The sequence below is a fragment of the Rhinopithecus roxellana genome, chromosome 5 (genome assembly GCF_007565055.1).
Source record: "Rhinopithecus roxellana isolate Shanxi Qingling chromosome 5, ASM756505v1, whole genome shotgun sequence".
NCBI classification, from domain to species: domain Eukaryota; kingdom Metazoa; phylum Chordata; class Mammalia; order Primates; family Cercopithecidae; genus Rhinopithecus; species Rhinopithecus roxellana.
This window is the reverse complement of record NC_044553.1, coordinates 83590159-83617540: the sequence shown is the minus strand read 5'-3', so window position 1 is coordinate 83617540 and position 27382 is coordinate 83590159. Positions and strand designations below refer to the sequence as shown.

The 27382-nt window shown below is 48.8% G+C and overlaps 1 protein-coding gene across 5 annotated transcripts in view; it reads left to right on the top strand.

The window, feature by feature from the left end:
* The first annotated feature begins 1768 nt into the window (after positions 1 to 1768).
* The window catches only part of GALNT16 (polypeptide N-acetylgalactosaminyltransferase 16), a 95679-nt gene continuing 70065 nt past the window's right edge, over positions 1769 to 27382 (top strand). For all 5 annotated transcript variants that reach the window (XM_030931691.1, XM_030931690.1, XM_010359733.2 and 2 more), the window contains exon 1: positions 1769 to 2153. In XM_030931691.1, coding sequence (XP_030787551.1) covers positions 1977 to 2153 — 177 coding nt within the window. In that variant the 5' untranslated portion in view covers positions 1769 to 1976. The remainder of the gene's footprint in view (positions 2154 to 27382) is intronic.

Sequence of the window (27382 nt, the reverse complement as noted above, 5' to 3'; positions counted from 1 at the left end):
GTCTCCACACCCCTGCCCCTGTTGCTTGTGACTGCCACACCTTATGCCTGAAACTCCCTGCTACTTGTGTAGACCCTTTTGGGGCCCTCTTTTGTGCCTTCTCTTCTTTCTAGGCCCATTCCCGCTTGGGTCACTTTTGGACTTATCTAAGTGTCCTCATAACTAGTCTTCTGAGTGAGGATATCGTATTGCAGTGATGACCCTGGGTTTTCCGCAGCAATAACCCAACTAGGGGTTTCTTCACCTCAACAGAAATGTATTGAGCATCTATTATGTGTGCAGTTTAGTCTCAAGTGCTGGAGAAATGGAGAAAAGCCACCTGATTTTACTTCTATCTGTCAGGGTGGTGCTCATGGGATGCTTGTGGGGGGCATGATGCTGTGACCTCAGTTTGCCTGATTCCCCAGGTGGCTTCATTTAGAGGCTGGACCCTATGTGGGTCTTCGGAGAAGCCATGGTGTCCAGCAGTGCCAGCAGGAAGCAGACTCCTCACCAACTCTGCCCCGGCATTCAAGGACCTCCTGAGTTCAGACTCACCCAGCCTGGCCAACCTCAACTCCCATCAAATCCTAGGCCCCCTGCAACGCCCTGCAGCTCTCTCTCTTGAACACATCAAGCTCTTCCATCCTCTGGATCTTTGCAAGGCCTATTCCTGCATTCCCTCCCCTTTCCTCACTTCCCCCTTCCTTGCCTCTTAAGTGATTCATCCACCTTTCTGGGAGCTTTCCCAAAGACCACCTTACAATAAATTATTTCTTCCTCTGTTGGATCCCTACTTTGTTGTTACACATCTACTCATTGAGTGCTCTGTGCCCGACACTGTGCTAGTCTCCTAAAACTCATCTAAGTCACTTGCTTTCTGCCTGAAGAGTAGTTCACGCCTGATTCCCAGTGCCTCTAGGGCTGGAGCGGAATCTCAGTGTCTGTGTCCTAGTCTCTCACCACCACGTTTTGCACTTTGTCGAAAGGTGTCAGATGGAGAGATGGCTTCCAGAGTGGGCTCTGCCCACTAATTAGCCGTGTGGCCTTGGGAGAATCATCCGGCCTCTCTTGCTTCCCTTCTTTCCGATGAAATAATGCTGACGATGATATTTCAGGGTTGTCCAGGTGTCAATGAGGCGGGGTGGGGGAAGCATCGTGAAATCCGGGAGCCCCAGGCCAGTGGAAAATGTGGAATGGCTGTACCCCTACTCTCCTAGCACTGGGTGTGAGGCAGCGTCGTTTCCCCTTCGCTCTCCTCGAATGTCAAGTGCACCAGCTTCCAATCCCTCCTCTGGGCGGGCCCTGTCTGGCTAATCTTGGCTGCAGATTCCAGTACAAACTCAGGACTCTCCCCTGCCCAGCCGCCTCTACCCAAGGACTCGCGGAACACACCTTGAATCCCGCTCCAGAGCGCAGCCCGGAACTGCAGCTCCGCGGCGCGGGCCCAGGTCGGGGGTCGCGCGTCTCCAGTTGGTGACTCAGGGCCGCTTGGTCCGGGGGTGGGTGTGGGTAGGCAGGACCGACCAGGGCCGCGCGGGGGCAGCTGCCGGGCGTTCGGTCATCTAGCGGTGGGAGCCGAGGTTGGCTCTGGCCAGTCGCCATTCCGCCGCGGGCGTCTGTCTCGCCGGGTTCCCTGGCGCGGAGGAAGGCCCGCGCCGCTTCCCACCGGGCGCGCTCCTCTCCCAGTGCGCAGTGGCCGGGTGGGTCAGCCGGCGGCGGCTGGAGCGCGGGGCCGGCCCTGCGCGCGAATGAATGGGCGCCCGGGGGACGCGCGCGCTCGGGGCTGAAGGGCATTAGGACCGTGAGGATCGCTCCGCGATCCTGTCTCTCCCTATCACCCCCCCGCCCCCCCGCCACCTCTCTCCTTTTTCTGCTCTGCAGGACTGAGCAGCTAGGCGCGAGCGAAAACAAACAGCTGGGGCTGCGAGCGCCCCCGCCCCGGCCCCAAGAGCACGCCGGCCCCGGCCCCCACCCGGGGCGCCCGTCTGCCCACCATGAGGAAGATCCGCGCCAATGCCATCGCCATCCTGACCGTAGCCTGGATCCTGGGCACTTTCTACTACTTATGGCAGGACAACCGAGCCCACGCAGCATCCTCAGGCGGCCGGGGCGCGCAGAGGGCCGGCGGGAGGCCGGAGCAGCTCCGCGAGGACCGCACCATCCCGCTCATTGTGAGTACGCCCCGAGCGTCGGGCGGCCGGCTAGGGAGCCGCGGCGTGCGTCCAGCCCCTGCGCGGCGGCCGGGGGCGCGGGGCCCGGCCAGGGGCTGAGTGCCCCCTGCGCCGGGCCGGCTTTGTATATGTTGGAGCATTCCTGCCCGTTGTTATGGCAACCTCTGCCGGGCGGCTGGGCTGGGGCGCACCGACTAAGGGAGGGTGACAGAGGGTGGGGGCTGGGAGAAAGTGCTGCAAGTTTGGTGGGCCCAGCGTGCGCGCGCGGCTGGGAACGTGGCGGCTTTCCCGGCTCTGCGCTGCCTGGGCCGGGGGCCTGGGGGCTGCAGGAGCCTCGTGTGCCCCGGAAGGCTGCCGGGCCCAGCGCGCAGCCAGCGGGCTGTGGGAGCCACTCGCAGCCGAGCGCGTAGGTGGCAGTGCGCAGCCCCTCTCCAGCCTTCTGGGGGCAAAGGACATCGCGTGGGGGCGTGCGTAGGGAAGGCTCTCTAGGCGCTGCGCCTGGCTTCGAGTTCCCTTCTGAGCCCGGGTCAACTTGAACCCGCTTCTTCGGCGCGGACACTCAGCTCCCCTAGAGTTCTCTGGGTTGGGGAGAGGTCTCTCACTGTACGCGTCCCTCACTCCCAACATTAGGGTCTGCCACCACGGGTGGGCGGGCAGTGTCAGCGCCCGAGCTTGGCGATACCCTTGCATGAAGTCAGCCTCGCGACATCTAAGCGGGCGGGGAAACAAAGGCGGTGTGGCACAGCGGGGGCGGCGGCGGGGCTGCGGGGGCCCTTGGCGCTCTGGGGACCCGGGCGGGGGCGTGCGGAGCCACAGCCGCCCTGCAGGGGGCGATCCTGTCGCTGTCTCCGTCCGAGCCCCAGGTGACAGCTGTGTGTGGTCAGGCAGGGGCACCTGTTGAGGCGGGAGGCTTTGGCACCCGCCGAGAGTGCGCTCGAGCGGGCGCGTTCTTCCAGACAGGGGCGGTTGATGGACGGGAGCCTCGGGCGACCCTCGAGACCTACCAGGGCGGGGCAGCCTGGCCGGATGAGGACCAGGAAGAGGAGAGCCGAGTGGGGCGGGGGTAAGGGAGTGAGAGAGCTTGGCGATTCCGACAAGGAAAGATCTGGGCCTGGGGGTGGGGGGGTGAGGAGCTCTGCAGCGGAGGTGCAAGGTCCGGAGGGCTGAGGCTTGTGTGGAGCCGAATCCGAGAAACGCATCCAGACGCAGATCTGAACCCCAGGAATATCGGGAAGTTCACTGGAGAGTGTCCCGTCATATTCCCATCCTGCCCCAGATTCCGAGTCCCCTGCAAAGGAACCATTATTTCAGGGCTTTGCCTGAGGAGACCTGGGGGGTGTGGGGGGAGGTTGTGGGTTTTGTCCTAGTTACCAGTCTGGGTGCATTCTCTGGGGGCAAGCCTGATTAGGTGCACTGTTCCCTTCTGGGCTGTCCTCCCAGGACTAAAAGCTGATGAGGAAAAGCCTCCTGTGCTGAGACCCCAGAGTGTTGTGATCTGAGCAGAGGGACAGGTTGGAGCTGGAACTGTCCAAACCAGCAGTGGCCTCCAGACCCCAGGGAGCTTCCTCCCCAGGAGCCCAAGCTGCCACATTCATACTCTGTGACAGGAACAGCCCTAGTGCTGTGTCCCTCTTTCTGGTGAGGTGATGGGAGGAGGGTCTGAGTTGGAAGGGGAGGAGAAAGAGGCTGGGCAGGGAGGAGAAGAAGGAAGAGAGCACAGGGGACTGCTGCTCAGAGCCTCTGCTTCAGAACCCGGAACCTGAACCCTGACCTGGCCCATGCACCTCTCTCCTGCTCCTTCCAGAGTCCTGCAAGATCCATTGGGAGGGCCGCTCACATTTTTCAAGACTCCCAGAATGGTGTAGGGGACCTGCTGGAAGGATTCAGCACTGATTTTGAGGGATAGGAATTGGAGGTCATGAGAATCACCAGTAAACATCCTCTTGTCCATGCTTATTCCCACAGGGTTTGACTTGCTGCAGGTAAGAAAAGGTCTCAGAGCGGGAAGCTAAGTTTAAAGTATGAAGGAGTATCAGGGAGATACCTGGGAGCTGGGAAGTGAAGGTGCAGGAAGAAAGGGAGGATGGAAGTCCCTGGGAGTGGCAGAGCCTTCTGTGGCCACTTAGGGGCACAGCCAGCTCCCTCTTTGTTCTTAAGCTTTAGATGCCTGTTCCACCAGCACTGACCCCCCAGTCGTGCACCACTTTTGACAACTGCCTTGCATTGTATCATTGTACTCCTGTCTTCCAGTTATTTCACTTCCATGTGATTCACAGCTGAATGTAAGTAACGCATGCAGGAACTATGCTGGAAGCTCCTTGCATCTCCACATTGATGCACACAGCAAGACTTCTTTTATTTTTTGAGATGGAGTCTCACTCTGTCACCCAGGCTGGAGTGAGGTGGCATGATCTTTGCTCACTGTAAGCTCCATCTTCCAGGTTCAAGCGATTCTTATGCCTCAGCCTCTTGAGCAGTTGGGACTACAGCCATGCGCCACCACTCTCAGCTAATTTTTGTAGTTTTAGTAGAGACAGAGTTTCATCATGTTGCCCAGGCTGGTCTCGAACTCCTGACCTCATGTGATCCATTCGCCTCAGCCTCCCAAACTGCACAGCAAGGCTTCTTAAAGGAGGGAAATAGGATTCTCACCCATTTCTGGGAGCAGTCAATGCTTCACATCCCCTTAATATTATTATATTGTAGTCATATCACCTTAATATTGTATTATCAACTGTAACCTGGCTCTAAGTAAGGAGGTAGGGGGATGTATGTTCAAGCTTCTGCAGGCATAGAACCCTTTGTTCGACTTAAAAGGGGCAGGTGCAGCTGAGGATGTACTTTCTCCCTGCAGTTTGTGGTAACTACTTATTCAGAAACATTTCTCTGTCTAGTTGGGCCAGGACGCTGCATGTGGATTTTCAGATTCTTAGAGAATGATGTGGCTAGCCCTGCTGTCAGAGGCTGGCGAATTCAGACAGGCGTCATCAGCACTCCCTTGGGGAATCAGAGAGCTGAGCTGGGAAAGGGAGGGTCTGCATAAGCGCCTGGACCTGGAGGCAGCTCTGCTTTCACAATGTCTGGACTATTTGAAGCCAGCCAAGTTGCTTCTGGACCTTGGCGATGCCTGTTTGGCATTATAGGGTGTCGGCATGGCAACCGTATGGCCAGATTTCTCAAGGAGGTCTTGATTTTTAATATTCTGTCCTGCTGTCAGCCCATGTGTCACCAATTTTGATGTGAAAAATTTGGCTATGGAATCTGTAAAGCTAAAGGGAGATACTGATTCCATCCCTATATGGCTGCTTACGATGTGGCAAGGTTTGTGATTTTTCTATGCTGTACTTGATGGGCGAGGCAGTAGATCTGGGGACATCCCCTTGAATCTACACTGATGCACGCTGGGACAGGACCGCAGCCAAACTGGGAGGCAGGGCAGACACAGCTGGTCTTAAGTCTTCAGTCCTCACAGTTGGGAAGAACATTTGTGGTTGTTTTGGTTTGGGACTTAGGTTTTCCATATGCCAGTTCACTAACAAGCATGGGTGGGAGGCTAAGGTGTTACATGGAATTTCACTTTACACTTTTTAAAAAGACTATTCATTTTCGGTATAGGTGCACTCATTTGCGTCAACAGTCTCCTGTTTAGAATTGTGAAAGATTTAGGCAAGACTTTTCTTAAACCGGAGTTTCTTAGCCTGAAATTGGGATACTGCTGAATGACCATGGACACAATACTTAACATCTCTGGACCTTGGTTATTTTGTCTGCTGAAGATGAGTTCAATCATTTGCAAGGTTTGTTGATCCTGAGATAAGCAGAAGATAGCTCCATTTCTAGATGTAAATACATGGCTTTAAGGGAGTTCTCCTGAAGGGTGTTGTGAAGTTTCTGCTTATGGAGGGACATGCTCCTGTCAGGAGAAGGTCCCACAGGAACTCTTGGGGCCTTGCAGGAAGCCTCCACTTACCTAGCAGAAGGGGATGCAAATGATGGCTTTTCTGGTAGTGTTCTCAGAGAGCAGATGCTTTAATAAGATCTAGAAGAATTTATATTTTATTTATAATGTGTGCATTTTGGAACTGTGGGAATATGATTTGCCTAAATATAATAACAGAAAGTGATTTTGTATTTAATTGGTTTAGGTACTACACTCGAGAAAGACAGTGAGGAGGAAGAAGCACAAACACCCACAATTCCCTTTGCCAAAATGTTTGGATTTTTTTCTTTTCTTTTTTTTCTTTTCTTTTCTTTCTTTCTTTTTTTTTTTTTTTTTTTGGACACAGCGTCTCACTCTGTCACCCAGGCCGGAGTGCCGTGGCACAGTCATGATTCACTGAAACCTTCTGGGCTCAAGCGATTCCTCTGCTCAGCATCCTGAATAGCTAGGACTACAAGTGTGTGCCACCACACCTGGCTAATTTTTATAATTTTTGTAGAGACAGCGTCTTTCCATGTTGTTCAGGCTGGTCTTGAACTCCTGGACTCAAGGGGATCCTCCCACCTTGGCTTCCCAAAGTGCTGGGATTACAGGCGTGAGCCACTGTGCCCAGCCAAAAATGTTCAGATATAAAGGGCCTGATTTCCTGTCAATGGGGTCTGTTCCTGGGCCATTTCGAGACCTGCCTCTGGGACATGGGGTCAGCCCAGAGGCAACAAAGACTGGGGGTGGGTAGGTCTTTGTTGTAACTGTCGGCTGCCAGCCCAAGAGTTACCTTGCTGGAAGGCCAGAGATCCAAGAGCGCAGGACTAGTTTTAGGGTGCTGCTCATTCTTCTGCAGGTCTTTCACTTCTGTGCTGTAAGAGTGTTTCCCCCCAACCAGCTGCTCCAAGAGCTTTGGGAGCATGGCTTCCTTCCCTGGTGGCTGTGTTTGTCCTCTCTGCAGGCAGAGGAAACCCTTAGGCCTGGAAATGCCATTTAAGGTAGAGGTAGGGGGACGCTGGTAGACCAGGACCAGACTGAGTTGCCCACAGGACTGTCTCACTGTAGTGGAGGAAGCTTCCCTGAGGTCAGAGGGGAGCCTATAGCCAAGTCTTCATTACAGTTACAAGATTGAAGATTTATACCCTGTCTGCTTCTTGAGGAGACCTTAAGCACCTTCCCCATGAACAGTAAAGCAAAGACACAGGAGGCTAAACAGACGTGGAGAGAAGCAGAGGAGCCAAGCTTTCAGACGTGAGTCAACGCTGATTATACTTGGGCAGTAAATTCGGTTCAGTTAATCAGTGTGCTTGCCTGGTATGGTCACCGACTGTGCGTAGCCCACTCTGAAAATGTTGTCAAGTGGTTTAGTCCCTCTTCTCTGAAAGCTTACCTGTCTAGCCTCCATAATCACTGTATACTCTGTTATGTTGATGATGACAACATTCATTGGAGACCTGGATGCTGTGTGTTTTACAAGCTTACCTCTCTGAATCCCCTCAACAACCTAATGAGATAGGTGCCATTGTTAAGTTCTCATACGAGTAAACACGCTTACTCATGCTCTGACAACTAGTAAGTGCACCTGACACTAGGTGTTTCTGACTCCAAAGCCCGGGCTCATGTCTTCCTTCCCCTGGAGCATCTTCTGGGCAAGATCCAAGCTTGGTCTATCAGTGCATCTTTTCTGGGGCACCTGAATCAGCACCTTGCTTTGTATTCACTCCACAAACATTTGTTGGGGAAAAAAATGCAAAAACTATACAGAACAAAATGTTGGCAGTAGGGAGGCAGGATTATGGGCAATCCCTCCTTCCATCTTTTGGGTTTTTACCCCCACATTTTCTGTAATAAGCACCCATTGACATGACAGTGTTCAAACCAATAAAGATAATTGTTTTAAAAACATATTTGATGACTGTTTAAGATCACTCTTGACTCCAGAATCAAAGTATAACCTTCTTAACCGCATCTCACACTTCTGACTCCCCATCAAAACTTAGCATTGAGCCAACTTTCAGAAAAGGCAAGAGACTTATTTGAATTATTCTGTAGTGTTCCAAGGAATAGAACTGGAGCCAGGAGGTGAAAGATACAGGGAGAGAAATTTCTTTGCAGCAGAAGGAAAACATTCTCACAGAACCATCCAACATTGGAGCAGTCCAAAGGCTGGCCAGGGTTTCTCTCCACACTCCCCGTTGGCCCTTAAGTGCACCCAACAGCAGCGGGAAAGGGAGAAAAAAGACTCTCTGTCATGAAATAGGGCCCAATTATTGCACAGCAAGAGCCCTGCACCCTGGGAAATAGGCGGGCCCCATGCACTGAGGCCAGCCCAGGACAGAAATCCATAACTTCTGCTGTACTCCTCTCTGCCCTGTTCCTTTGGAGCTGCCAAGCAAGGACAGAGAGAGGAAGCCAAGGCTGGTCAGAGGCAAAGCTGCAAAGTTGGAGGCACTGGTCTTTAGCATCTTTCCTCTCCCAGGACTGAGGCCTACATACGTGTTTCTGCCTGGTGGAGGCACCTTGAGTCTGACCTTCCCATATTCCACTTCTATTTTCCCAATCCAACCCAGGTGTGATTTCCAGGTTACCTGTCCTGTCTCCCAGGGCCCTGACTGTTGCTGCCTGGGGCGGTGCTGGCTGGCAGTGCCCTTGAACTGTATACTTATGAAGAAGCCACAGCCCTGGCCTGCCTGTCTCCCCACACCCCTAAACTTCAGCTGCACCCTTGAACTGTATCTGGCTAGAGACAGTATGGTCACCCAGGGGACTTTTGTGAACATTTCACACCAGACAGGAGTGGCAGGCCAGAGGTACTTTGGGAAAGTGGGGGCAACTGGAAGAAGCTTGTCGATCATATTATGTAGGGAAGATAAGGCTCAGGCAAAATTTGAGGCAGCATTGAGGCAGGTCTGCCCAGGTACCGCCTTCCCACTTTTCCAGACCCATTAGGAATAACTTCGCGTTTCACTGAAGAGCACCAGCTCCTCTTTCTTAATGTTTCACAAAGTGAGGTGTGGCTCTGTGTAGAGCAGGGACAACATTGTCTCAGAGTTCAGAGGCAGGTGACATGCCTTCATGTGAATTGTGCTGTTGCAGGATTTTCCTAGGCCCCTAGATGGGCCAGGCAGAATGGAGTGGCTCAGGATGGAAACAGATGTTGGCTGTCAGCAGGGGATGGAGAGAGGGAATGGAGAGAGGATGTGAATGAAGTCCAAGGGATCCCACTTCTAGGCTCAGCCCTGCCCTCAAGGGACTGTGTTTCCTTAGGTGAGTCACTTCGACTCTGTGGACCGTAGTTTCCTCATCTGTCAGGTGAGGGTTGAACTACAGGATGTCCGAGGTCCCTATCAGCTGAAATCATCTTGGACTTTGTTGAACTTCTCACACAAAAGTGAGGTGGCCTTCAGCCAGGGCTTAAGTCTTGATAGTGCTTGAATTAAGGAGACTAAGACCAGAGGGTGAGGTGTACAGAGACCTTGACCACATGTGTTGAGAAGGGCTGTAACCTTTAAATTCTCGTAAGGAATAAACTGGCCCTCCTCCTTCCCCTTTCTCTTCCCTTGAAACACTGTCTGATGGAGCTACGCAGCTCCCTGCCTGCTGTACTAGAAGCCTAAGATATTTGTGAGTGTGTCTGAGAATGCACACAGGCATGTATGCAGAAGTGTCTACAAGTAGACTTCAGATATCTCAACAATCTCGGAAGACCAGAAGGAAGCTACAAAGACCCCTTTGCAGAGCATAAATAGCCACAACACCCATGGACTTTACTCAGAAGACAGGCATGGAATTGCCCATAGGCCACAGTCTGGAAATTAACATTATTCATAACAACTGATTTTAGTAGTTCAGGGGTTTGGTCATCTCCTGGCAACTTTCAGTTTTCCTAGGTTATAAATATAGTAGATTGGATGAAGCAAGATGAGGGAATTGCTAGGAGCTGCTGACACACTGAGAAGTGACAGCTGACAGCAAAGGCCTAGCCAGGAAGGGCTGTGTGAGGTAGGAGTGGTCCCTCCTGCCTCCACATACACACAAGATCAGAATGCTGAAGGCAGCATCTATTCATTCTCTTGACAATTATTTACTGAGCACATACTATGTTCTAGGACTGTTACAGTCCTGGAAATAACAAACCAGGTAAAATCCGAGCTCTCAAGGGGCTCATATTCTAGTGGGGAGAGGCAGAAAATAAACAGAGAAAGATATATTAGGTGGTGGCAAATACTACGAAAGTAAAGCAGCATAAGGGGGCAGAAAGATGGCAAAAGGATGGCCAGGAAAGGCCTCTGGTAAGACTTCATTGGAGATGGCATTGGCATGCAAGGAGAGAGTGAGCCATGCGGACCTCTAGGGAGATAGTGTTCCAGACAGCCTAGGCCAGGGCACCATCCCCGGAGAGTGTGTGCTTAGAGGGGCAGCTGGAGCAGGAGGAAAACTGCCCATGGTAGAGGCCAGACCGTTAGGCCTTGCAGACTGTGGTAAAGATAGGCTCAGAAATCCATCCCTGAATCATCAGGAAGTGATAAATTCTACTCGGTGCACAGGCTTGGTAAATCAGGGAACTGTGTCATTCATTTCAGAAAATTTTCCAGCAAGATGCTCAAATTTAGTTGTTAGTGTTGGTTCTTTTTTCTTTTTTTAAGACTTTTTTCCCTTCCAGGATATGTGTATGTATAAAAGTGTGGGTTCTTAAGGAGGTAAGTGTAGGTTCGTTGGAAAATGTTCTGTGTCTTGGAACACTTCATTTCCTTATAATGTGGGATCAATGTGTGTTGTGTGTGGTATGTGTGGTGTGTGGCGTTTGTGGTATGTGTATGTGTAGTGTGTATGTTGTGTTGTATGGGTATGTGTGGAACGTGTGATGTGTGTGTGATATATGGGGCTTGTGTGTGTGTGTGGTGTAGTGTGTGTGTGTGGTATGTGTATGTGTTGTGTGTCTGGTGTGTATGATGTGTGGGGTTTGTGTTTGTGTATGTAGTATGTGGTTGTGTGTGGTATTTGTGTGATGTGTGGGGTTTGTGTGTGTGTGGTGTGGTGTGTGTGATGTGAGGTTTGTGTGTATGTAGTGTGTGTGTGTGATTTGTGAGATTTGTATGTATGTGTGTTATATGTTGTGTGTGGGGTGTGGGTTGTGTGTGTGGTATGTGTGGTGTATATATGATGTGTGGGGTTTGTGTGTTTGATGTGAGGTTTATGCGTATGTAGTGTGTTGTGTGGTGTGTGGGGTTTGTGTGTGTGTGGTGTGTTTGATGTGAGGTTTGTGTGTATGTAGTGTATTGTGTGGTGTGTGGGGTTTGTGTGTGTGTGGTGTGTGTGATGTGAGGTTTGTGTGTATGTAGTGTGTGTGTGAGATTTGTGGGATTTGTATGTATGTGTGTTATATGTTGTGTGTGGGGTGTGGGGTGTGTGTGTGGTATGTGTGGTGTATATATGATGTGTGGGGTTTGTGTGTTTGATGTGAGGTTTGTGTGTATGTAGTGTATTGTGTGGTATGTGGGGTTTGTGTGTGTGTGGTGTGTTTGATGTGAGGTTTGTGTGTATGTAGTGTGTGTGTGTGATTTGTGGGGTTTGTATGTATGTGTGTTATATGTTGTGTGTGTGTGGGTGTGTGTGTGGTATGTGTGGTGTGTATATGATGTATGGGTTTGTGTGATGTGAGGTTTGTGTGTATGTAGTGTGTGTGTGGTGTGTGGGGTTTGTGTGTGTGTGGTGTGTGTGAGGTGAGGTTTGTGTGTATGTAGTGTGTGGGTGTGATTTGTGGGGTTTGTATGTATGTGTGTTATATGTTTGTGGGGGGGTGTATGGTATGTGTGGTGTATATATAATGTGTGGGGTTTGTGTGTGTGTGGTGTGTGTGATGTAGAGTTTGTGTGTATGTAGTGTGTGTGTGATGTGTGAGGTTTGTGTATATGTGTGATGTGTGAGATGTGGGGTTTCTGTGTATGTAGAGTGTGTGTGTGTGTGTGTGTGTGTATGATGTATGCGTGGGGGGCGTAGTGTGTGATGTGAGGCTGGTGGAGGGTGCTGGTGCCCTAAGCGATGTGAAAGGGAAAAGATAATGGAGCCCTTGTTGAAATATTGGAGTGGGGCAGGCTGGGGAGGACTCTGTCTGGAGGGAGAGTTTTGTGTGGGATGGAGAATTCCTCTGAATGGTGGTACCTGATCAAACCCGCCTTTGTCTCCTTGTCTGGTTTGTGGTGCTCTCTTCTGGTACAGTTGGGACTCTGGAAATTGTTTTCTGGCAATGCAGGAACTTGGAATCCCTGCCCCTCCCCACAGCTTTTCCTCTGTTCAAGCAGACCCCCTGCAGGCTGAATTTTTCCGGGGCCTTTCCTGAGACACAGAGCAGGCACTCGTGTGGGGCGGGTAGTCACTGCTGGGCGGGAGTGGGCACTGTGCAGCTGTTTTTTGGGCAGGCAGTGGATAAAAGGGGCTGCCCTCAGGAGGCAGACAGCTCTGCCGGGCCCGTCTGAGGTATGTCCTCTGAGGTTCAGTGGCTCCCCCACTGCCCAGGTGACTGGTATGACACAGCGTCATGTGTCTCTGGCAAGCTGCAGGCACCTTTTTTCTGTGGTTTGGGTCATACACAGTTCCAATCCCCTGGCAGTCACACCCTGTGAGATGCTGCTTGTCAAAGTTCAGATTTTCATCTCTTCATCTTCTCACAGCAGCTCTGCCTGCAGCTTCTTTAAACAAACTGTAGGGGAGGTCTTCTGTTACTTCAAGATCTTTCATGTCAAGTAAGGGAAGCTGGCCTTGGGCTGCCACAGCCCACTGAGGCAACCCGAGTTGCCTTCCAAAGTTGCCAGGTGAGCGGTCCGCTCCAGGGGGCTCCGCTTCTGATGCCTCACACGTCTGTGACCTGATTATTTGCTTGGAAGTCATCTTTTCCCCTCCCTGTGGAAGTTCTCACTGGGTAGGGAAATGCAGGGAGTGTGGGAGGCTTGGGGTATTATCCCAGGGATGGGGGGAAGTGCAGCCTGGGGCTCAGGGAGAAAGAACATGTGATCGCCTAGTGATGGCTTGCTGGGGATCTGGTGGTTTGAAGGGGCGAAGCAGTCAGGACTGAGCACAGCCCCCACAAATACTGCACCAACCTGGAGGCCGGATGAAGAAGGAGAACCAAAGGTCAGGGTAAACACACCACAAGGACCAGGGAAGGCAAGGGAGCAGCAGGCCAAAGCGCTTCTCCAAGTGGAAAGCAGAGGCTACCCACGGTGATGTGTGAGTGCAGTCTTGGTGGTGCCTTGTGGGGGCATGAACACGGCAAGGGCCTTCTCCCAAAACAACAATGGGAAATGGCTCATCGCTGGATGTACCCCAAGATTGCCGACTCCAGTTTTTTTTTTTTTTTTTTTTTTTGTATACCAGAGAACACAGCATCACCCAACTACCTCTTCCAGACAATGCAGGGTGCCTGAACCACACCGGGGCCAGGGCTCTGGGGCTGGGACTCACAGCAAGGTAAGGATGGGCTAGCTCAAGGCCTATGGAGCTTGGAGATCCGAAGGCCAGTGCTGGGGCAAAGCTGAGGGCAGGCCAACCAGAGATCCCAAGAAAAGTCCCTGGCAGAGAGGAAAACTGGGCATAAGGTGACAGATCTGAAAGAGTGCTCAGAGGAGCCAGTCCCTGGGATCCCCGAAACCAAGCCAAGTCACAGGAGCTCCGATGGGAGGCTGGCATCTGCCCAAGGCTGGGGAGAGCCCTCCCCGACACAGGGTCCAGACTGTGCTCACCAATGCAGTGGTCGCCAGCCGCAGGTGGCCACCGAGTGCTTGGAATGTGGTTAGTGCAACTGAGGAACTGAACTTTTCATTTTGATTCTCATTGATTTAAGTTTTGAAACAACTCTCATTTTAGCTGTGGGAAAATATTTGGGAATGTTTCGAACTTCGGTATGCGGGATCTGTATTTTCAACTGTAAATTTTTGTGAAATCTCAATACAGATCAAGTATCTGTACTGAAAATTTAGTATCTGAATTGAAATCTGCTGTAAAATAGATACCGGATTTCAAAGACTTAGAAAAAGAACTAAAATGCCTTGCTAGTATTTTTTACATATTGAAATGATAATTGGATATATTAGGTGAAAGAACATATTATTCAAGTTAATTTCATCTGTTTCTTTGTATGGTATGTGGCTACTAGAAAATTTTAACTTGCATACACAGCTTGCAGTCTATTTCCACTGGGCAGTGCTGGCGCTCACATTCATGCATATGCTCTCTCTTAAGTGCTAGGAGAGACCAGGTGCTGTGGCTCATGCCTGTAATCCCAGCACTTGGGAGGCCGAGGAGGGCAGATCATCTGAGGTCAGGAGTTCAAGACCAGGCTGGCTAGCATGGTGAAGCCCCATCTCTACAAAAATATTAACCAGGCCTGGTGGCATGCACTTGTAATCCCAGCTGCTCAGGAAGGGGAGTCACAAGAATTGCTTGAACCTGGGAGGTGGAGTTTGCAGTGAGCCAAGCTCGCACCACTACATTCCAACCTGGGCAACAGAGTGAGACTCCATCTTAAATAAATAAATAATCAAAAAGTGCTAGGAGATTGTCCAAGGAAGGTTATACAGTCATGTGCTGCAACGATGTTTTAGTCAACCATGGACTACATACACCACAATGGTCCCATGAGATTATAATGGAACTGCAATATTCCTCACCTACTGACCCTATAGCCATTGTAATGTTGCAGCACGATTAACTTTATTTTAAAAAATCAATTTAGTGTAGACTACATATACAGTGTTTATAAAGTCTACAGTCGTGTAACATCCTAGGCCTTCCCATTCACTCATCACGGACTCACTGACTCACCCACTGCAGTTCCCAGTCCTGCAAGCTCCATTCATGGTATGTGGCCTGTACAAGTCTACCATTTTTTGTCTTCTGTACTGTATTTTTACTCTACTTTTTCTAGGTTTAGATACCTACAGATATGCAAATACTTATTGTGTTACCGTTGCCTACCATTCAGGACAGTAACATGCTATCCAGGTTTATAGCCTAGGAGCAACAGTGTATCCCATATAGCCTAGTTGTGCTGGAGGTTATATATACCATCTAGGTTTGTGTAAGTGCACTCTGACGTTTGCACAGCTGATGAACTTGCCTAATTACGCATTTCTCAGAATGGATAAGGAATGCATGACTGTATATAAAGTGAAGAATCTGGCTGTGCATCCTAGTTTACCTTGACTTCAGGATTAGATCTTTCCAGTCCAGCTGCTGCTGAGCTATTGGTTCCTAATTCACCATTATCCGTGAGCATGGGATACCTCCCAGCATGGGCCCTAGTCCTCATATCATCATTAAAAACAAGGTCAATATTTTTTGCAGTGTCTTCTCTTTTAGAAATCCCTTCTAAGCTCTTGCTGTGATGAAAATGGGTTTTGGAGGAGGGGTAGGAGCAGTGGAGGCGAGAAGCCTTTTACTCCCCTGGAAGGTAGAGGGATTAGTTCCAGTCTGTTGCTTTTGGTGTTTTGTCTTTGTCCTGTTAGAGCCAGAATGACAAGTAGGTCTCAGCTCTAATGCCAACTCAGAACCTGTGGAAGTGGCAGCCTGGAGCACTGTGATGAGGATTCTGGAGCTGCCTCCAGGCTGAGCGGGAAAGAGGCTATGATCGATTAGCCATGTCTGTAAAGGGCTTGGAAAGGGACCCTAGGTCATGCACCTTGTATTTACTAATCCTGCATTAGGTGAGGTTGTCTTCTTGGAGTGATTTTTCTCCACTTTAGAGATCTGATATGCTTTAAGACATCGGCCACTTTGAAGAAGCAGGGATGAGGCTTACATTGAGCCAGAACATGTGCAGAAGAGACATTCTCATCTCCTTGGGCCAGAATCCTAGCTAAGGAGATGTGTGACATTTTAGTAAGCATTCCTGTCAGGAAAATCTCAATAACCCCTTCATCTACTTGGTGGAGGTGATCTTGGCTTTGGTCCGGGGTCAGCTTACTGGCAACATAGGACATTGTTAGAGCCATAAACCCAAGAAGAGTAGGAATCTGCAGGGTCTGGGAGAAATGGGAGTGGTTGGCTCTTTTTCTGTGTCTTTCCTCTTCTTCGCTTAAAAACAGGAGCTGTGGATTTGAGAACATGTCCTGCTTCTTGTTGCTAAATTTCTGATGATGGCTTTGTTCAGGATGCAGCATAGCATAGTGGACATTGGAGCCATAGACATTGGAGCCAAAGTGTCGGGGTTCTAGTTCTGCCACTTACTAGCAAGTTACTTAAGCATTCTGTGCCTCTGGCTTCTCGTCTGTAAAATGGGGATACCAGTAATCCTCATTTTAGAGGGTTGCTCTGAAGATTGAGTTAATTCCCATCTAGAGTTTGGAACTGTGCCTAACTCCTAGTATATGCTGTACAAGCATTTTTTTTTTTTTTTTGGAGATGGAGTATACAAATACAAATTGTTATACAAATTAATATACAAATTTGTACTGTAAGTTATTATTTGTTAATTTGTGTATTAGTTACCTAATTCTATGTAACAAATCACCCCAAAACTTAATGACTTAGAACAATAATTATTTATTCTCTCTCATTGGGTCAAGGAATTTGGGAGTGGCTTGGCTAAATGGTTCTGGGTTTTCTCACGTGGTTGCAAACAGATGTCAGCCAGGGCTGTCGTTATCTAAAGGATTGAAGGTGTTTCTCTCATATGATTGGCAAGTTGGCGTTCGCTGTTGGCAGAAGACCTCAGTTCTCCACGTGGGTCTCCACAGGCCTCCTTGTGTGTCTTGTGTGTCTTCATAGTATGGTGGTTGGCTTCCTCCTGAGTAAGCAATCTGGGAGACCAAGGCAAATATTGCAGAGCCTTGTATATGTGTGAATGTAGTCTTGGAAATCTCATAAACAGAAGAGTAATATGATTTTGAGAGATTGCTGCGGCTGCTGGTTTGATAATAGATCAGAAGACAGCAGGGATAGAAGCACTTTTTGACTGTCCGGTTTGTTCCGGTACTTTCCCCCTTGACCAGCACAGCAGGCCTCGAGCTGATTATTACTGTCCTCATTTTACGCATCAGAACCTGACTCAGAGATGGCAGGTTACTTGCCATCAGAGCCAGGATTCTACCAGGACTGCCCAGCTTCAAAGCCGTGGACACACCTACTTGTCAGGATACCCACCACCCACAGCTTACAAGGGGGAAAACAGATTCTGCGAAGGATCTTAGTTCCCTTATACCTTCAAGTCCGGATGGGGAGCCTCAGAGGGCAGAGAGGTACTCATGGGTCAGATAAAGGATTGCAGTGAGGAAGGGGTGACCGTAGCAGCTGCCATAGCTGTGGGAAGATAGAGGGACTGGGGCAGAGTTTGGAAGGTGTTAGGGAGTAGAAGGATGCAGCCTGGGGAGAGCCCCTGCAATTGGCTTAGGCTCTCCAAATTAGAACCTCTGAGGTCAGGGAAATTCTTGGTGTTATTTATTATACCCTAGAGAGCTCCATGCAAAGGAAGTGGGACCACCCACTTGGGCTGGAGTACCTTGCAGGAGTAAAATAAATGAAATTGATCAGTATATATGTCAGTAAGAATGGAGCTAAAAAATATGATGTTAGGAGGCCGGGCGCGGTGGCTCAAGCCTGTAATCCCAGTACTTTGGGAGGCCGAGGCGGGTGGATCACGAGGTCAGAAGATCGAGACCATCCTGGCTAACACGGTGAAACCCCGTCTCTACTAAAAAATACAAAAAACTAGCCGGGCGAGCTGGCGGGCGCCTGTAGTCCCAGCTACTCGGGAGGCTGAGGCAGGAGAATGGCGTAAACCCGGGAGGCGGAGCTTGCAGTGAGCTGAGATCCGGCCACTTCACTCCAGCCTGGGCGACAGAGCGAGACTCCGTCGCAAAAAAAAAAAAAAAAAAAAAAAAAAAAAAAAAATATGATGTTAGGGGGGAAAAGAACTGCACTGCAGAATTGATTATTTAGTATGATACCATTTATGTAAATTAAAATAATACAAAACAGTTCCGTATATAGTCCTTGGTGTCTGTGTGTGTGTGTGTGTGTGTGCGCGTGCGCACGCACATAAACATCTCAAAGTATAAAAGTGGAACTGGCCAGGCACAGTTGCTCATGCCTGTAATCCCAGCACTTGGGGAGACTGAGGCAGGAGGATTGCTTGAGCTCAGGAGTTTGAGACCAGCTTGGGTATCATAGTAAGCCTCAGTCTCTACAAAAATTTGTTTTTCATTAACCAGGCATGGAGGCATGCACCAGAGTAGTCCCAGCTACTCTGGAGGCTGAAGTGGGACGATTGCTTGAGTCTGGGAGGTCATGGGAAGATTGCTTGAGTCTGGGAGGTCATGAGGCTGCAGTGAGCTACGATCATGCCACTGCACTCCAGACTGGGCTATAAAGTGAGACATGTTGTATTAGTCCGTTTTCACATTGCTGATAAAGATATACCCAAGACTGGGCAGTTTACAAAAGAAAGAGATTTATTTGGACTTACAGTTCTACATGGCTGGGGAAGCCTCACAATCATCGCAGAGGATGAAAGGCGGTGGCAAAAGAGAATGAGGAGGAAGCAGAAGTGGAGACCCCTGATAAATCCATCAGATAAATCCATAAGAAGTGAGACTTATTCACTATCACAAGAATAGCACAGGAAAGATGATTCAGTTACCCACACTGATTCAGGAACCTCCCATTGGGTCCCTCCCACAACACGTGGGAATTCTGGGAGATACCATTGAAGGTGAGATTTGGGTGGGGACACAGCCAAACCATATCACCTGTTTCCAAAAAAAGAAAAAAAAAGAGGACCAAAGAAGATACACAGCACACTTATGACAGTGAGTGTCCTGGAGAGAAACGGGAGCGAGGATCAAAAGAGAGTAGGACTTTATCTGTAATGTTTTGTTTCTGTTGTTTTTGTAGTTTTATTTGTTTGCTGTGGTTTTTTTAATAAGAAAGAAGCTTGAAGGCCGGGCACGGTGGCTCACGCCTGTAATCCCAGCACTTTGGGAGTCCGAGGTGGGTGGATCACAAGGTCAAGAGATCGAGACCATCCTGGCCAACATGGTGAAACCCTGTATCTGCCAAAAATACGAAAATTAGCTGGGTTGTGGTGGCGGGTGCCTGTAATCCTAGCTACTCAGTAGGCTGAGGCAGGAGAATCGCTTGTACCTAGGAGGTGGAGGTTGCAGTGAGCCAAGATCGCACCACTGCACTCCAGCCTGGGCGACAGAGTGACTCCGTCTCAAAAAAGAAAAAAAAGAAAGAAGCTTGAAGCAAATCTAACAAAATAGAAACAGTTGTTAATTCTGGTGGCAGTGCAAGTAATTGTATTCTTTGTCTTTGTCCTTTCTGGAATAAAAAAACTCTAATTTTAAAACATGTTTAAAGTAAAAGGAAAGAAAGAGTTTGTGACCTAAGGTTGCTGGATCTCAGCTGTATGAAGGTTGAGAAGGAGGATGCAGTGGAGGACTGAAGGCAAAATTCCTGTTCCCCCAAGCCTGTCACCCATGTGGCACTGTGGCCACCTGCCTGGAGGACAATCAAAGTGATTCTTGATTCTTCTGAACCTGAAGATCAACCCTGATGGACTGTCTTTGAAGGCACTGGTCATGGAGAAAGGACTTCCCTGCTGAGAGCCAAGGCAAGAGAGACGAGATCCCAGGACCTGAAGGCCAATCTGTAAAAGGGTTGAATAGTCAAAATTGGGTGTGTCTTCACAAAGGACAAATGACAGATCCTTTTGATAGAAAGGTATGAGGTCAAAGACAAAAAGCCTTTATTATTATATTTTCTCCTTTTTTTTTTTTAAGAGACAAGGCCTCCCTCTGTCACCCAGGCTGGAGTGCTATGGTGCTATCAAAGCTCACTAACCTCCAACTCCTGGGCTCAAGCAATCCACCCACCTCACCCTCAGCCTGTAGCTAGGACTACAGGTGCACACCACCATGCCCAACTAATTTTTAAATTTTTTGGAAAGATGGGGTCTCACTGTGTTACCCAGGCTGGTCTTGAACTCCTGGGCTCAAGCAGGCCTTCCACTTTGGCCCCCCAAAGTGCTAGGATTATGGGTGTGAGCCACCACACTGGTCATGTTCTGTCCCGTTAGACATAATATGTGTTTAATATACAAGACAGGAAATCAAAAGGAAGGAAATAAAAATCACCCCAAATCCTATCATTCAGGGTCACTGCTATTAATGTTTTGGCAAATAATTGATTCAGATCTTTTTTGATTGATTTTTTTAAAAAGGAAATTATAGGTTCCATACTGTTTGTAACTTGTTCTTTTTATTTAACACTATATCATGAATACTCTTCTGTATCATACTCTTCTTTCAAATATTTTTAAATGGCTGTCTGGGATTTCATTGTTGTCTACTGTTCCATAGACTATATAATCACAGTTCGTAAATGATGAATATTTAGATTAGGTTGGATTATATGACGTTGTATTTTAGGTAAAAAATTGTCAAATTGGCAGTTTCATATGGTCTAACCAAATATGTTGTCCAGTGTTTCACTGTTATAAACAACACAATGAGAAATCCTAAAGGCAAATCTTTGCACATAGCCTTGATTAATTCCTTAGATAAATACCTCGAAATGAATTGTTGAACAAAATATCAAATTTCAAATAAAGACAGGATCTGACAGGGTTGGAATTAGGGTGAGGCAAACTATCTATGCACAGAGCCAAATCCTGTCTTTATCTTAATTTCTTTTTTTTTTTTTTTTGAGACAAAGTCTTGCTCTTGTCGCCCAGGCTGGAGTACAATGGCGCGATCTCGGCTCACTGCAACCTCCACTTCCCGGGTTCAAGTGATTCTCCTGCCTCAGCCTCCCGAGTACCTGGGATTACAGGCGCCCACCACCACGCCCGGCTAATTTTTGTATTTTTAGTAGAGATGGGGTTTTACCATGTTGGCCAGGCTGGTCTTGAACCCCTGACCTCAGGTGATCTGCCCACCTTGGCCTCCCAAAGTGCTGAGATTACAAGCATGAGCCACCACGCCTGGCCATTTATCTTAAATTTTAATATTTTGTTCATTAAGAATTTTTTGCATTAATTTTGATTTTTAAAAATACTTCATTAAAATATTATGTACTTAATTACTGAGTTTTTGGGGGTCCCTTTACATTTGCACCTGAGGTGAATGCCTCACTTGCATTACCCTGAAGGTAATAATCGCAGTACCTTTTAGAGTCGTTAAGATGAATCAATCTTTTGTAAATCTCAGAACACTGTCCATAGTAAGTGTGTTCAATAAATGTTACGTACATCTCCACTAAAACAGCATTGATTTTCTTGTGTGCAACAAGCACTAACCTAGAAGCTGGTTTACAAGGATGAGTAAGATCCAGTTCCTGCCCTCAAGTTGCTCAGCCCTGTAAGGGACCAAGTGAGTGTGGGAAGGGCTGCGGGGACCATGGCAAGGCGTGTGCTGAGTATAGCACAGTCTTGGTCAGCTTCACTGAGGGCTGAATCTTTGAAGATGAGCACATGCTTGGTGGACACGGAAAGGAACATCAGGTAAGGGGTGTGGCCTAAGCAAAGGCTTGGCGTAGTAACCCCAATTACATCTTATAGGGTCATCTCATAGGGTCATCTCATGGGGTCATAGCCTGAATGGAGGGGGACTAGGCCGAGAAATAAGACTGGGCTGTTGGGGGAAGAGACTGCAGCTTCACCCGAAGCTGGTATTTATTCTGTTCCCAAGCCACACAGACTACAGGAGAGTCCAGCCTAGAATAACTTAGTCATGTTCCCAGGGGCGCCCCCCCACCATGCAACAGAAATAATGGTGCCTAGTATTGATTTATTTTTCTTATTTTTAAAATTTTGTATTGTAGTAAAATACATATAAGATAAACTTTACCATCTTAACCATTTTTAAATGTACAATTCAGTGGCATTAAAGACATTCACATTGTTGTGTGACCATCACTACCATTCATCTACAGAGCTCTTTCATCTTCCCAAACTCAAACTCCATGCCCATTAAACACTAACTCCCCATTTCCCCTCTCCCTAGCCCTTGGAGGCCACTATCCTACTTTCTGTCTCTGTGACCGTGACTACTCTAGGTACCTCATATAAGTGGAATCCTGTAATAAGTGGAATCCTGTAAGTGATGTCTTTTGTGATGGCTCGTTTCATTTAGCGTAGTGTCCTCAGTGTTCATCCATGTTGTAGTGTGTGTCAGAATTTCCTTTTTTAAAGGCTGAATAATAAATACTCCTATGTATGTCTATACTATATTTTGTTTATCCATTCATCCATCAGTGAACCTCCCGGGGTGCTTCAGCCTTTTGGCTAATGTAAATAATGGTGCTGCAAACACGGTGTACAAATATCTGTGCAAGACACTGCTTTAGGTTCTTTTGGGTGTATATGCAGAAGTGGAATTCCTGGATCATATGGTAATTCTATTTTTAATTTGTTGAAGAATCACCGTACCTTTTTCTTACCATTTTTTGCTGGATAAGGGAGCTGAGGCATCCAGCACAGTGCCCACGCCTAGAAAGTGTACAATGAACGTTGTTGACTGGATGAGGCTCATGGAAGTTGAATCACTTGCCCAAGGTCCCAGAGTTGGTGTCAGATTTGGGGAACAGCCAGATTAGAATCCAGAGGGCAACTCTAGGGCCCAAAGGCTCTTTACCTGCAGGTTGTACAGCTCCCTGAGAGGGCCTGGCTCCATCAGTTTCATGATGTCTTCTCTTCCCTTTCCTCCCCTTGGGGAAGAAGCTGAGGTTATAACCCTTAGGGGAGCCCCCACTGCCTTCACTGCAATGAGTTGCAAAGGTGGCCAAACTGCTCATAGCTAATAAAAACACGGAGTCTTCACCACATGCCCACAGCAACGCCCAAGACCAGGGCAGCAGCTGCTGTGCACCAACCCAACTGTGCTGCAGATTGCTTTTCGTTAGCTGTTCCTTGTATACCCAGTGGGCAGAGTCCGTGATTGTACTTGACCTCCACAGTGCCTGGTCCATGGTGAGCACTTGGGGACTCTGCAGTGATTGAACCTACAGGGCCTACTGTGTGTCACACCCAGAGCAAAAAGCTTGACACATTCTCTGATTTAATGCAGTGAACTAGGAACTGTCAGTATCTCCATTTTGCAGATGAAAAAACTGAGACTCAGAGAGGGTGTGACAGCTAATCAGTCACAGTGCTAGGATATAGAGCAGGCTTCTGGGTTCCTAACCACACAGGCATATTAAACAGGAGGAGGACCTCATTCAGCTCCAGACCTTGTTAGGTGTGCAGGGTCCCACTCAAAGCCCCCAAAGAACTCTGGATTGGGATGGAGGAAAAGGATGAGAGGAAAAGAGGGACAGTTGCAAAGCTGGTGGACCCAATGCTCTGCTTGACTGCCCTCCCCGCTTTCAATGTTCTGTGAGCCTGGTGGTGGAAATCTCTCTCCTTTGTTGCCAGCAGGGCTGGAGGCTGCATCCCTGTGTAGTCATGACACCAGCCGAACCCTCCACTCCTGGGTTTCATGTGTTCATGTGACCCCAAGAAGTGGCTTGTTAAAGAACTCTGACGTCAGCCTTTCTCCATCCCAGCACACAGGCATGTGCCATTTCTGAGACCTGATATTTTACAAGCCTGTATTGAAGGACCCAATACAGTCTCCCATTACTCCAGACACAGTCCTCTGCCCAAGGGTGGGTGCTGGGTAGGAGCTGAGACTGTCCCCAGGGCCTGTCTAAACCCCAAGTAACCATAATGGTCATTAAAGAAGCAACACTCATTTTGAAATTGCCTCCTGCTGGTATTTGCATGCACAGAGCACTTCAAAGACTAAGTGTTAGGATTATGAATTTTCATATGTTTCATTGTGGGGTTTGTCCCAAAGAACCTATGAGAAACGTCAGACTTGATGAAGAGGATGTCTGCACTAGCTGGACTTTGTTTTCTTTATGTGAAGACAACTCAAGTTGCGTGGTGAGGTTTCATCACTTTCAGAGGGGCTTGTAACCTGGGACCACCCGCGTCCCCTGGAGGCGATTCCTTGCATAGTTCCCTTGCACGCTGCCCACGTAGACACTGTGTTGAGTGGCACTGGAGTACACAGGCCTGGAGTCAACCAGATCTGGATTCGAGTCCCCGACTTTCCTCGTCTCCTATTGTTCCCTCCACTCACTGTGCTCCTTCCACACTGCCCTCCTTTCTTTCCAACAAGACCAACAGGCCCTCAAGTTGTCCTGCCCTGGGCCCTTTGCACAGGCCATCCTCTCTGCCTACAACACCCCCAGCTCCTCAGATCTGACCAAGGTTGGCTCCTCTCCCCAATCCTCTCCAGCCTGTACCTTGCTGTGTTGCCTTCCCCACGGTGATCACCCTCGGAAATGATTTTTTTAGGGTTCCCTTTTATAAAGATAATGTGAACATGAGCCCTGTATCTGCTCTAAGTGCAGGCTTAAGAATTTGTCTTATTTATTTATTTGAGACAGAGTCTCACTCTGTTGCCCAGGCTGGAGTGCAGTGGTGCTATCTTGGCTCACTGCAACCTCTGCCTCCCGGGTTCAAGCAATACTCCTGCCTCAGCCTCCTGAGTAGCTAGGATTACAGGTGCACACCACCACACCTGGCTAATTTTTGTATTTTCAGTAGAGACGGGGCTTCACCATGTTGGCCAGGCCGGTCTCAAACTCCTGACCTCAAGTGATTCTCCCACCTTTGTCTCCCAAAGTGCTGGGATTACAGGCGTGAGCCACTGCGCCTGACCAAAATGATTTTTTATGCGTTCTTTACTGCTCTCCATCCCACCTCTTCCACTAGCATCACAGCCCGTGAGGGGCAAGGCCATCTGTGGTGTTCACTTCTGTACCACCAGATCAGCCCCTGCCATGCAGACACCTGTAAATTTGTGCATTTACCATGGAGCAAGTGATCTCACCTTTCTCAGACTTGGTTTCTTCATCAATAAAATGAGCATGATTATGGTCACAGAATTACATGAAAAGAGACACTGTGCACACGTTAGTGCATCTTGGAACAGAACAAGCACATCACAAATGATGGATCATTAATGTCGTTCACTTGAGTTCCTTGAGCATATCAGGGAGTGCACCTGTTTAGCTGCATCAGGGCCTGGACAGTACCTGGCACTTGGTGGGCACACAGTAAATGTTGCCTGAATCGGAGAGAGGCTGGGCAGTATTGATATGGCTGCAGTTTCTTTGCTTACTTGGCCCTTCATAGTCTGCATCACCCATGTCGTGGTTGCTAGGATGTTGGTTTGTCTGCCATGGTCACACTTGGCCTATTACAAGTCCTGACTCTTGGGCTCAGGCTGGTGAGGAGCTTTGCGTAATGTGCCAGGGAGCTTTTCCAAGGTAGGAAAGATAGGAGGGTAGTCATCACAAGGATGAAGACCACCAATGCTGGAATCTAGCTGTCTGGGTTCAAATTTAGCTCTACCACTTACTAGCTGTGTGACCTCAGGCAAGTAACTTAACCTCTCTATGCCTCATACCTACATCACAGGGTAGTTAAGAAGATTTGATTATTTACTCTAAGTGGTGCTGTTAGAATGGTGCCCAATACTTAGTAAGTGCTGCATTCATTTTGTTTGTATTATTATCCCTCTTCTTTCTCAGCTTCCCTGTGTCATGTATTCATTCATTTAAGATATATTCATTATGCACCTACTATGTGTCACAAACTGTACAAGGGACTGGCAAATCAAAGATGAACAAGAACAACATTCTGGCTCCTGTCTTCAAGTTGCTTACAGTAAGGTGGGAATTGGTGATAACAGAGGTGCGGATAAATACCAGGAGAGGGTGTGCTTAAGAATGATTTGGCACATCCTTACCCATCCTGATTTGGAAAAATGGATTCCTGCCTTTTGGTGCTCACACTTGCCCTGCTATACAATCTTTGACCCTCTCCTGAGACTAGACTCGACTTCTCAGGGCTGGACCGCCTCCTTATCTTCCCCCAAACACCTGCTGCAGTTCCTTGAGAAGGGGATGCCTGCTCTTCAGGGACAAGGAAGCAGAGGCACCACCTCAATGCCAGCAGCCAGGCCATCCTGCCACCCTCCAGACTCCAGAGGCAAGTGGGCCCATCAGCAGCAGCAAGGAGAGAGAGATCAATGCACCTGTCTCAGGAGCTGCACACAGGAGCTCCCAGCAGCGGGTCAGCTTCGGGGCTGTAACTTCCAGTTAAGTCACCCCGTGTGGCGTGTGCAGACAAAGGTGACACTGGGGAGCCAGAGCCAGGAGGCTTTTACACATGGCTGCTCACTCATGACAAATAATGCTCCTGGGTGGAAAACTTGCCACCCACCCTTGGCAGGACTCTGAGGCCTCCACTGAGCACCCGCTTAGGTACAGGAGCCTCTCATTCAGCAAAATGCTGTGACTTGCGGCTTCATAATATGGTGAATTCTGGTTCCACAACTTACTAGCTGTGTGAATTTGGGCAAAGTATACCTCTGTTCTGTTTCCTCAGTCGCAAAATGGGGACTGATATGGTTTGGCTGTGTCCTCACCCAAATCTCTTCTTGAATTGTAGTTCCCATAATCCCCATGCGTCATGGGAGGGGCCAGCTGGGAGGTAATTGAATCATGGTGGTGGTTCCCCCATGCTGTTCTCTTTACAGCGAGTGAGTTCTCATGAGATCCAATGGTTTTGTAAGGGGATTTTGACCCCCTTCGCTTGGCACTTCTCTCTCCTGCCGCCATGTGAAGGACGTGTTTTCTTCCCCTTCTGCCATGATTGTAAGTTTCCTGAGGCCTCCCCAGCCATGCACAACTGTGAGTCAATTAAACTTCTTTCCTTTGTGTTACCCAGTCTGGGGCAGTTCTTTGTAGCAGCATGAGAATGGACTGATACAGGGACTATAAAAGTGCCTGCTGTGGGAATAGGATTGTTGGGAGTATCAAATGAGATTACACCTCTGAAATGTGTAGTATCGTGTGTGCCTTTCTCATCATTACTGTTGTCATTATTGTCATCTTCCAGGAGCAGTGAGGTCGTGCCGATAAACCACACATGGAAGTAGGATGACTTCCATTTAAGAAAGATACTTTAATTTTCATGCCACACTGTCAATTTTGCACCTGCACAATGTACCATCGTCTACATTTCCATTGTAGACACCACTGTAGCTGGGGCTGTGGCAGTCACATGGAGGAAGGGCCTGTTTGACCCTCAGAGAAAGAGGGTTTTGTGAGGACACCAGAGAACTGGAACTGCAGTTGAAAGGGGAGGAAGCTGAGCCCCCATCTCCATCTGTCCCTCAGGGACGGTGCCATCTCTCACACAGAGTCTCTTCGTCTTCTGGGTACACACCCCCTACCCCTCACTAGCCCT